The 12,517-nt window shown below is 41.3% G+C and overlaps 1 protein-coding gene across 1 annotated transcript in view; it reads left to right on the forward strand.

Moving 5' to 3' along the window:
- The window catches only part of CHD6 (chromodomain helicase DNA binding protein 6), a 205,449-nt gene that overhangs the window by 84,746 nt on the left and 108,186 nt on the right, over positions 1 to 12,517 (forward strand). Inside the window, 2 exon segments of the mRNA XM_036825224.1 lie at positions 9,299 to 9,446; positions 11,258 to 11,407. Coding sequence (XP_036681119.1) covers positions 9,299 to 9,446; positions 11,258 to 11,407 — 298 coding nt within the window.

The raw sequence follows: 12,517 nt of genomic DNA on the forward strand, positions 1-12,517 counted from the left end.
CTTACTCTGTAATTCCCAGGGCTTTCTGAATTAGGGTCTGGTGTATAGTAGACCTTTACTCTGTCTGTAAGGAAACAGTTACTTAAACAAAAATGCTTGATGAATACCTTCTCATTTACTTATCTAGTATGTATTTATTGCCTCCTGTGTGCCTTGTTTTGTTTATGAGTACTTTTGTTGGGAATGGGATAGTGGAGGAAGGAAGGTATCACAGTGGTATCTATGAGCCTTGTCATTGGGGAACTTTCACAAGTTAGAGAAACAGCCTTGCAGGTGTTCCAAAAACAGGCAAAAATATAAACAAATGAAAGAACCTAGTATAACTGTATATAGAATTAGCTGAAAGGATTTAGAGGATTAAGAGTATTTAGGGAGTTCCCTGGTGGCTTAGTGGTTAGTATTCTGGGCTTTCACTGCCGTGGCCTTGGTTCTATCCCTGATCAGGGAACTGAGCTCCCACAAGCCACATGGTGCGGCCAAGAGAAAAAAAAAGAGAGAGTCTTTCAGTTCTAGTCTAGGGAGTCCCTTGAAAGAGGTGAGTATTGAGCTAGTTATTAAAGGAATTAATAGATGAGAAAAGACTTAAAGCAAAATGGTATTTAAATAAATGTTCTTTGCAGGATTTCCAGTTTTAAAATGGTAGGCAGAGCATACGTTTATTTTCCCTTCTTCGTCAGATCTTTAATGAAATGACAGGAAGAACAGAAGGGAATAAATTCTTCGAAGGTAAGAGATGTTATGAATTTCTGGATGAGGGAGACCCATAGTATCATACTGATGGGTGAATACTGTGGAGGGAGTCCCAGCTCAGAGCACATGCAGGAGCTATGTCTGTAGCAGAGGTAGAAGTGCTTCCTCCTCACAATGGCCCTGGCAGCCCTGGAGAAGGGCCAGAACTGGAGGTGGCTGATCAAGGGACTATCTGCAGAGTAGCTGCATGATTTGTCAGCTCCAGGCTGAAGTCAGACAGTTACTCTAAAGATATTGAGCAGTTTGCTATGGAAGAGGGTCTAGGCTCCAAGTGGAGACTGACATCCGCAACAAGGGGGCACAGGAACCCAGGCTTCTCTGCCTTTCCCTGCCCATACCCCTAAAAGGGGGAGAAAGGGGCAGCCACCTGTGTATGCAGAGTCCCAGGCCCGGCCTCCCATTCAGGGCTGAGGCTTGTTGGAGAAAGTGACTTACTCAGCAGCAGAGAGCCTCATCAGCCTCGTTCATTTTAAATAGGAATAGTCCACCAAAGATCCCGAGACCATAGAGGAAAAGCAGCAAGGAAGCAGGAAAAAGAGGAATGACCAGGACAACTGTCCTCAGAAGAAACAATTCAAGGAAAAGGACTTGTAAAGATTTTAAGTTAGTATCCTCAGATTCAAGATGATGTCTTGTCTGCAAACAGGAATGGGTTATCACGAAAAAGGAACAGTCAGAAAACAAGAAAGGACTAATAAAAATTTAAAACACGGTAGCCTAAACTAAGAGAATTCATCAAACAACTAGAGTAGAGTAATAGGGGAGATAATATGAGGTCTAAATTCATCAACTTTCGTATCAGGATGTGAGTAGCTATTGCTTAGTGTTGATAAATAAAGAACTAGAGGCATGAACATATTTGGAGTTAGAGAGGTATCAGTCAAAAGCAAATCTCTCTGGAAAGTGGGATTTGGTGATTGTATGTTTCATTTGAAGCCCTTCTACATTAAAAAAAATTATTTTCATTTGCTTTTATCACTTTTAATAAGATTATTTGTTAAAACTCTACTTTTTCATCTTATAAGTATGTAATGTTTTTGTTTCATTTTTTACTATGATAATGTCACAAACTTGTATAATCTTTGTTTTGATGGTGCTAATGATATGATTAAAGGGGTTGAGGACAAGGAGATATGGTTCACATTTTGTCTACAGATGACTATATCTGCACCCAAACCATTTGTTTTGGGTATATGTTTTTCTTTTAACCAATATCTATTTTTTAAAGTATTTATTTATTTATTTTGGCTGTGCCGGGTCTTAGTTGCAGCACGCGGGATCTTTGTTGCGGCATGCGGGATCTTTTAGTGGCAGCATGTGGACTTCTTAGTTGCGGCATGCAGTCTTCTTAGTTGCGGCACACAAACTCTTAGTTGTAGCACATGTGCGGGATCTAGTTCCCCGACCAGGGATCGAATCAGGGCCCTCTGCGTTGGGAGTGCGGCATCTTACCCACTGGACCACCAGGGAAGTCTCTTAACTAATATCTTAAAAGACCTATGCTCAACTCAGCTCTCTCTATATAGACTGAACGAATATGGGCATTAAGTAAAAGTTGGATTAAGTGTGCAAATGAGCTCTCTGGGGTAATGTCCACGTTTTCAGTGCTGTACTTCCGGGAAGAGGATCAGAGCCCGCGACAAGGCCTGGGTTGGGAGCTTTTCTGGAGAGTTGTTCCTCGAGTGGGGCAGTGGATCCCGGGCTGGACTCCCCAGGTGCGTGCACATCTGCAGAGGCAGTAATTGGCACTGTGAGCTGTTTTCAGTCATCCTGAATTTGGGGGTAAAGGCAACTCACTGTGGCAGTAACTGATTGTTTCCTGCTAAGACTTCGATGGACATTTTATAAGATTTAATTTTAAAATGGGAAGGGGAGTCATTTTGAAATAATGTACTTGGTTTGGTAGATTAAATTTTTTCAATACCTGGAATCCATGGGGGCAAAGTAATAAAAGACTCATAGCAGTGAGTCTCGTACAGTGTTTTGACATAACCAGACTTTCCTCTTCATACTCAGATCCAGGACTCCGTTTCTAACTCTCAGTTCTAGCAAAGAAAGCTGGAGGTTGGGAACTGGAGATAGAGATAGGAGGAAAGTTGAGGAAGTCTGTCTGTCTAGTGATTTAATAGTACAGTTCCCTATATGGAAGGCAAAAAAGGTACTTATTTTCCTAATGCAACTGCAGAAAGTAAAGATGTATAAAATCTTGGCTAATGAAGTTGTGTAGAAGACAGGGTGAGAGGGCTTTGGGGCCGAGGCCTACTAATAAACTGTTAATTGGTTGTTCCCGACAGTTGTCCTGCATGAATGGTATAGTTGATATGTTGGAAATTTCTTGCATGTCATAAATACTTGATAGATGCTTCTTTAAAGCGGATATATGGATATATGTTTTATTATAAAATCAATTTGGGTTTTGTTACTGAAAAAGGGACTTTGAGCCTCTAAAATCTTGTCTGCCATTTTTTTCTGTCCTCTAAGTTAGTTTGTTCTAACTCTGAAAGCTGGAAAAGCGAGGATTATAAAAATTAGATTGCTTCGATCCAGCCTCAAGTGCCATTAAATGGTGAGATTATTCGGCCTTTGTATTATTTAGAACTCTCTTGGTTACAAGTGACATAAACCCAACTTGAATTAAGTTAAAAAAAAAAAATAACAAGTGGGTTCAGTGGTTTTAAGGAATCAGAACCAAGGGCTATACCGTTGAGGGTTCCACAGAGATCTTTGTCTCCCGCCTTTCTGCATCTCTTTGAGTGTCAGCTCCATCCTTGACAACTGCTTTCCTTCTCAAGGTTGAACTGTGCCAGCCTGTAACGGTGGGCTCATAGCTTAACAGCCTTGTAACCTAGGAGGAAAGAGATTCATTTTCCCGCCCACTCCTACCAAAAATTAATCTTTTTTTTTTTTTTTTTTAAAGGAAGGAGTCCCAAGTTCGCCTCTCTGGGTCATGTGTCCATCACTGTGGTAAAAGAACTAGGATACCATAGCCCATCCTGACCTTCTGTTCACCGTCGTGGTTTGGAGGATCAGTACTGATTATCAGCAAAAAGATGCTGTACAAACAGTATCCACTTCAGCCGTGGAATAGATATATATCAGAATAATTTATATTTATATATATTTATATGTTTTTTTCCTCCACCATTTGAGAGTGAGTTGCAAATATCATGCCTTTTTATCCCTAAATACTCCAGTGTATCTTTCCTAGGAGTAAGACCATTTTCTTATGTGTAACCATTTATCTAGTTACTGCTTTTGTTTATGTACAACTAATACGCAATCTGTGGAAAGACACCGTAAGATCATGCTAATATCCTGTTCCTCTTCAAATTGTTCTCCCCCCAGATTTAGCATTCCTTGATGATTCTGGACTGTACGTATGTTTACGACAGTGGTTACAAAATGATTTTCCAACTCCACCGATTCTTCTGCATTTACTGTTTGTATTCTATAAGCAAGAGCTTTCCTTTCTCCCTCATTTATTCATTATTTATCTGTCTATCTGTCATTGGAATGGATTCCTATTGTTTTCAATGGCTTATAATTCATTACTGACCTTGATTACTTTGGTGTTCAAATGGCCCCAGTTGTGACCGTGAGCTCTTTAAGCTGACTCCTGTGCCTTTTTGACGTGCTGCCTTAATTTTGTTGAGCACTCCCTTTACTCTCTGACAAAACAAGATGTTTCAGGCTGATCTTATAACTTCCGTGTCTTGGAATCAGCCATTTCTGTGAGGAACTTCGGTGTTAGAAACCAAAATCTGAGCGCTATGTGTGCACATTGCTTTTGGAGCGTCTCTGCTTTTCAGCTCTTTCAGTTGTCAAAGCTAGGGAAAAAATACACAAGACAGACACAGGTACATATACGTACATGCACATATATACACACCTACATGCACACAGTATATTCATAATGCGTATGTACCCATTTATGTGCATGTGTTCATACAGATACTTATTTTAGAAAACATGTGATTACACTGAGGCCTCCAGTTTAGATTCATCCCACAATATCTTCCTTGCCTTACACCATTTCATATTTATGTCTTCCCACTTCTTGGGTGAGAACCACAGCTCCTAACACCAACACATTTACTCATTTGTTTAATCCTGTACCACAACTAAAATGGTTTCAGAATTGCTTCACCTATACACCTACCAAAGAGAGTTCAGGATATGTTTGCTGTTCTCCCTACTTCTCCCAAAAGCTGAAAGTATATAGTCAGATATTGTGTTTATAAATTAATGAGATTTTTTTTCCATCTGTTCAGTGTGGTTATGTTATTCATTTGAAATACTTAGATTCATTTATTTCAGCTTGTTTTCATCTTTCATTTTTAAATTTTTTGATATGTAACATGCTTCCAAAAGTCAGATTTTATATAAAAAGATAGAGAAATGTCACTCCTTCCACCCCATTCCCTCCACTTATCCCTTGTGGATAATCATTGTTTTTTTGGTTTATCCTCTTTGTGTTTCTTTCTGTAAAGTAAGTAGATATATGCAAGTTTTCTTACTTCCTCTTTATTCTTTCACAAAAAGTAGCATATTACTATACTCTTTTGTACTTTGCTTTTTTCACTTAACAATGTATCTTAGAAATCATTCCATATTAGTTTACAGAATTCTTTCTTAATTGTTTTTAAAGCTACATAGTACTCCTTTGTATGTATCCGCATTTATTCAGCACTAATGTTTGGACATTTAAGTCTTTTTTGTTATTTTGAAATTACCAGATAATGCTGAATAACCACGTACATATATATTTTCATATTGTTGGAGGTGTATCTGTAGAGTATATTCCTATAAATGGAACTGTTGGATCAAAGGGTACATACATACATACATAGTTTTGTTACATATTATTTGACCACTATTTTTGAAGAACGTAGAACTTCAAGGAGCAAACAAAACATTCATGGACCAAATGCATCTGTAGGTATAGCAATGTGGAGGTTAAAATGTCTTCATTTGATAAAACTCAAGTATAACGTTTTCAAAGCTCATTCCAAAGATGGGAAAAACACATTTCACCTAGTCTTCCTGGAGGATGAATTCAGGTGATACTTTCTTGATGTCCTATTTGAAAATCCCATTTATAAGCTTATAAGAAATCTTTTCTTCCTGATATTTGTCTTTATCAGAAGAGCTCCAGGAAGAATTTTTGGAACTCAAAATTGATTCTGTTGTCAAAGGTAACCTCCAGAAAATCACTTTCAAGATTTTCCCAGGTAGAGTATCTTCTTGTTTACCCCCAGATAGGTAAGTAGGTGTCACTAGACATTTTCCAGTTTTACTGACATATATTTAAGAAGTTTCCCTTTGCTCCATCCCACCCTCAGCTTCTGGCTAGGAAATCTCGTGGTGCCCCAGGCTGGACTTTGGAGGTGCCTGACTACAGTTCCTCCTTACTTTCATCACTTAATTTGTTTCTGAAAACATGGAAGGCAAATATACAAGCCTTGTTGTAAGGTTTAATATTTTGAGGAGGTTCTGTGACTTCCCTGGTGGTTCAGTGGTAAAGAATCCGCCTTCCAGTGCAGGGGACACGGGTTTGATCCCTGGTCAGGGAACTAAGATCCCACACGCCGTGGGGCAACTAAGCCCACGTGCCACAACTACTGAGCCCGCACACCATAAACTACAGAGCCCACGCACTCTGGAGCCTGCGTGCCACAAGTAGAGAAGAGAAAACCCGCAGGCCACAACTAGAGAGGAGCCCACGCACTGCAACAAAAGATCCTGCATGCCGCAACCAAGACCCAACACAGCCAAAAAATAAAAATAAATTCCTTAAAAAAAATGTTTTGAGGAGGTTCTATTCCTTAATTGTGTCTTGAGCTTGGTTTAGTTTTCAGTGGGATATTTCACAATGAAGCATGTTTCTAGCCCATCTATATACAAATATTTAAAATGAAGATTAAACATATACAGACAAAGTTTTCCAATATGAAGTTATATTTAGTAGATAGATAAAATTGATTTCAGATGTTGGGAGAAGGATTTAAGATTTTACAGAAGATTAAATGGGGTTCTGAGCACGGGATCATTATGGTGACTTTCGGTATGTTAGCTGTCTTTAAATGTGTGTCCAAAAAATTAAGCACAAACCTTCTTTTGTTAAGAGAACCAACTATGGATTTATGAATTTTTCTGTATATTTGGGTCACTGGAATGTTTTGTTAACAATTCTTTTGGTCATAATTTTGAGATTCAAATAAGATTAAAGGAGATTTGAAGTTTTTGCATTTATTGAAAGGGAGCCTGGGGTTAAAAAAAAAAAAAAAAAAGGAGCCAGGAAACATGATATGGTATAAACAGTGACAGGCTGTGAGTCACATGAGCTGAGCGCAGGCCTCTGCTCGGCTGCTAACTTTGGGGCCTTTGTTGCTTTTAAACCTGTTTCTTTATGTGGAATATGAAGCTCATGTGCCCTGGCTCCCTCATGGCACCGTGGTTGTAACAGTTCAATGAGACAGAAGCACATAAGTGCTTTGTAGAATATAAATTGCTATGTAATTTTCTTAGCGAGAAGCCATGTAACATGAGATAAATATTCCCGTGAAAATTTGGCATCTTTTTAAACTGTTTCACCTGAGTCTCCTGTCCTGAAACTGACAAGAAGTGCTTTTTTCCCTGGCTTGAGAGCACAGGTCTCTTGTTAAAATGTACAGTTCTCTAAAATGGCAGGATCCCTTGAGTTTCATTTCCTCAAAAAAATTTTCATAAAGAACTTCGCTGATAGGTAGGGAAGCCAGTCTTCAGCCTAGGGAATCGAGGGTGGGCTGGGTCTGCACTCATGTGATGGGTGATCGCCGTTGTCGCTGGGTGCTGTCCCGCTACGGGTTCATCCCATTGGATCTCCCGTCTCTGAACGAGGCCGGTGGTGTCCCTGTCTTCCCCCACACTTTCCAGTAACTCACCTGATGGGAAATACCAGTAATCGTGGCTCTTCCTCATTCTCCACATTCTGCCAAGACTTACTGGTACTACTTCTGCTGGATCTTTCAAATCCTTTTCACCGATGAGTTTTCATTGAGGCTATCTCGCCTAGGTCTTCATTCCCTCTTGCCTGGGCTCGCCGTCATGCCCTTTTCACACAGGGTGAGTCTCAGCCCTCTGTCCTCGTGTACTCCTGGTTTCCTTCCAGCTCCGTTACTTAGTGCTTCTGTTCACTTGCCCTGTCATCCAGCCACACAGGCTATCTTTTACTAAATGTGCCTTTAACACTCTTCCATTCCCCAAGAATGCCATGGTTGTTACGAGCATGCCTGGTTTAAATACTTTCTCTACCATTTACTAGCCATGTTACCCTGGAAATCTTAACTCACTGTGCCTCTTGATAAAATTAGGTTGATAATACTATCTGCCTTACAAGGTTGTCGTGAAGAGTAAAGGAGATAATCCGTGTAAAGGATTAGAGAATGGTGCCTGCATGTAGTAGGTGTTATATACGAATTAGCTGTAATTATTATTATTCCTGTCTTTCTGTCTATCAAAATTCTGTATATATCTCTGCTCAAATGTGTTTTCCCAAATCTCCCCGATGACATGTAATCGTATCTATCCATTGATGCATCCATCTATCTATCCAGTAAATATTGAATACTTAGTATGTTTTAGGTATAAGACTACTCACTGTGAGGAATACAAAACTTAATCAAGTGCATACTCTCTGTCCTCTGGGAACTTAGAGTCTGATAGGACAGCTCAGAGAAGTGTAAAATATTCATCCATTCAGCAAATGTTGATGAGCCACTGCAGAGGATCCCAGGTCCTCTATGGTTCTGAGCCTGGTGTCACGTTTAATGACTAACTTTGGTGAAAGATCAAAGTTTGAATACCTTATGCAAAGCACAGTTGAGGTGCTTGGGAGTGTAGAAAAGAGATTTTATCAGCCAGCAGGGCCCGAAAAGGCTTATTAGTGATGTTGCCATCTTAGCAGGGCCTTTCAGGGTGGATGGACTTTGCCCATTTCCACCTCTCTCAAGAAGCATCCGTCGCTGCATTGGGCTATAGCTCTAGGTGGTCTGTAGGAATTCTGTCATTACAACCTCCTCAGGGGCTGGGCAGTGTTGTCTTCAGTTTTGAGCTCCTGGTACTCACTCCAAGTTCTTATGCATAGACCATTCTCAATAGAGGGTGATGACAGATTAGGGAGATGTCTCTTCCCATGTAACTTAAAGGGAGATTGGAAGTGGATGATTCTCAATATCTGTGAAGGAATTAAACTTCCTAGAGAAGACATTTATGTGAAACTGGAAGTGAGGTTTTTTGGAGATGTTCCTATTATTTTATTTCTTATCACATTAATCATATCTATAGTAGTCATGATAGGGGGTATAAAAAAAAGTGAATTTTGCATCAACCTGTGTAGATATTTCTTCCCATATTTCTGCAAATTTCTGGGAAGAAACTCTTGTAGATTTTCCATTAAAGCCTATCCTGGCCCAAGAATTCCAGGATGTGCTATCAAAACTGTAATCACATGAGAAATCTTAGTTTTAAAAACTGCCCAACAGCTTTAATTCTGAATTTCTCCTTGTAGCAAGGAGCAAGGACCAACCCCAGTGGAGAAAAAGAAGAAAGGAAAAAGGAAAAGTGAAACCACAGTGGAGAGTTTAGAGCTGGATCAGGGCCTGCCGAACCCATCCCTGCGGAGTCCCGAGGAGTCCACTGAGTCTGCAGACAGCCAGGTACAGCTGTGCCCGGAAGCCCTGGTGGGCGTGACGGCTGCCGGGCGGGGTCTTGCTGACACTGATCCTGTTACTCCTCTCTCCCTGTCTCCAGCCTGCATCTCTCGCACACAGACCTGGGCTGGGCTTTCAGTGTTTTAGTGGGTGACGGACCACAGGCTTTTCTTTAGCATCCTGGTCCTTATATTAATAATCTCCCAGTTTTTTAGTGGTGTTTGCTTGCTTCTTACAAAGTAGCATGATATTAGGCCGCAGTAAGAGTGAATGTGGAAAGTGGAATTGTAATCCAAACTAGGTAAGGCTCAGAGGGCCTGTTTTGCTGTGTAGGTAATACATTTAGGGCTCAGCGTGCTGGGCCAGTCTACACAAGGACACTTTCATAATCCCAGATGCTGGAGAAGTCAGGGATGGATTCATTTTGCCAAGATGGTAAGGAAACTTGGAAACAAGGAGTTGTCCACCTAAGTGAGATTTCTGAAAACATGCCAAAGTGTGCCCAGGACATTGGTAGGAATTTTCTGTCTGAGTTGAGGCTGCCTCTCTTGGACGTGAGTTCTAATATTTGAGAGTGCTGTTTCCTCTGACATCCACAGCAGTTTGTCTGGGCTGTGCTACTGCATGGGGGCCATTTAGGGTAAGACCAACTTACTGCTCCTTAAGAATCATCTGGACCCTCATAGATTCCTAGGTGATCTTCGTTGTAGGAAGGTGTCAGCTCCTAAGGTCGTAGTGGTAAATAAGTAGTAGTGTCTGGAGTGTCAGATCAGAGACCCCCTTTCACTGCCTGTAAACTTGGGTTAGTGGCTCTTCAGTGTCCTGACGGGCAGAGCAGCAAGTACATCAGGTTGATGGGAGTTGGCAGGGGGTTCAGTGTTTCTAGGATGGTGATCTGTACGCGGGATTGGGGGGAGAGCTTTTTATGTGGAATCCTTCATGTAAAATTAAATGTCATAGAGGTGACACAGTGAAGGAATGATGGGAACACAGAGAGAGCCCCAGGAGGTATCTTTTAGATGATAAGGGGGGGTGAGGTTTGGCTTTTCGTTTTGTTTTGTAAGGTTTAAGTATCTAAGAGTAAGCTAGCTGGTGAATGGTTCCCAGAAGTGTTCCTACTGCTTGGATATGATGTGTATGTAGAGATGAACCATGTGTTTTACTGTTTGAGGAAAGCCACTGGGTTGCTTTGTTGTAGAATGTTATCTCTCTAAAAGGTCACAAGCTACTTAATTATAGATGAGTCCTTTCATGGTGAGTCACGAATCTTATTTGGTCACACTTAAGATGTCTGCTTGCATTTCAAAGGGTGTTAGGAGATTCTCAAAATAAGTCCTAGTAAAATTGGTATTATTTAGTTGTTTAGAAGTACATGGTAAGTATGGTGAATTTGGCAAAAAAAAAAAAAAAATCAAAACCAAAAAAACTATTAAATCATTGTCATAAACCCTGAGCTTCCAGCTATGCTGGAAGGGACCTCAAAGATGATGAAGTTACTTCCCATCCCTGTTTTGCTGGAATAGAAACCGATTCCAGAAAGCAGGGTGGGGGAAGCAATGAGGCATAAAACACGTTTCCTTGGATTCTGAGGCTACACCTTCTTCTCACTGGATCCTGGTGATTTGGCTCCCCTCCCTCACTTGGGTCCCATTTTGAGTGAATTTAGTTCTGAAAAGAGTTATGTTTAGGGAAGATTCTTTTTGCGAAGTTAGAGAGGTCTCCTTCGATTGTGAGTGAGTGTAGGTGAGCGTGTCCTTGTGCAAGCTTTTCCCTCTGACTCACAGATAGTCTCTCTGGCGGGTGTGTTTGTCCTGTAGAAACGACGCTCAGGACGGCAAGTGAAGCGCAGAAAATACAACGAGGACCTGGACTTCAAAGTGGTGGATGATGATGGGGAAACCATCGCCGTCCTTGGAGCCGGCCGGACATCTGCCCTCTCAGCTTCTACACTGGCTTGGCAGGCGGAGGTACGGCCTTAAGATTGGGCTGCTGGCCTCGGCTGGACAGTCATTTTGAGTACTTGATGGAGCTGTACTGTGGCTCTTTTTTTAAGCGTAAGTTAGATCACCTTAACTGCTGGTTCTATCCTTCGGGTGGCTTCCTGTTGCACTTAGATTAAAGTTTAGACTCCTGACTGTGCCTAGCAGGCCCCTCTGTCATCACACTCTCCCTAATTCACCAAATTCATTTTTCAGATACATGACTTTTCGCCATCTCTCTCATTACTCTCCAGCTAAAAGACTTGCCTCTTTTAATGCCATGAATTAGCAGTTCTTTCCCACCTACTGGCCTTTTCCTGTATGGTCCCTTTTGCCTGGAATGCTCTTTACCACATGCTTTACATGACTCTTTCATTTAAAGTAGATCCCTGCCCCTCATCCTAATGTTTCTTTATTTCACTCCTGTTTGTTTCTTTCATAGCTCTTATTACAGCTTATAATTGTGTTCTGATGTCTGATTTCATTTTATTTCTTTGTCTCTCCCATTAGAATGTAAAAGTCTGATACATAGTAAATAGCTGTTCCATGAATGGAATCACATGAACTAGTAATTACAGTTGGGAGTTGGATTACAAATGTGTATTGAGAGTCCACTGCAGGGCCAGGTCCTAGGATACAAGGATGAGTATCAAGGCATGGTCCCTGCCTCCAAGGAGTTTTATCTGGGAGAAGAGGCATATGGCTGTGCTGATATTGTGATAAGTGCAGTCTTAGAAGTCTGTGCTGGATGCAGTGGCTACACAGAAGGAAAAGTGGACAGGAGAGGGAGGTCAGGGTTTTAGGGGAGGCGTTTCTTTCTTTTTTTTTTTTTTTTTAAATTATTTATTTATTTATTTATTTATTTTTGGCTGTGTTGGGTCTTCGTTTCTGTGCGAGGGCTTTCTCTAGTTGTGGCAAGCGGGGGCCACTCTTCATCGCGGTGCGCGGGCCTCTCACTGTCGCGGCCTCTCTTGTTGCGGAGCACAAGCTCCAGACGCGCAGGCTCAGTAATTGTGGCTCACAGGCCCAGCCGCTCCGCGGCATGTGGGATCCTCCCAGACCAGGGCTCGAACTAGGGGAGGCGTTTCTGACATGGAC

This window comes from Balaenoptera musculus, chromosome 15, assembly GCF_009873245.2.
Source record: "Balaenoptera musculus isolate JJ_BM4_2016_0621 chromosome 15, mBalMus1.pri.v3, whole genome shotgun sequence".
NCBI lineage: Eukaryota > Metazoa > Chordata > Mammalia > Artiodactyla > Balaenopteridae > Balaenoptera > Balaenoptera musculus.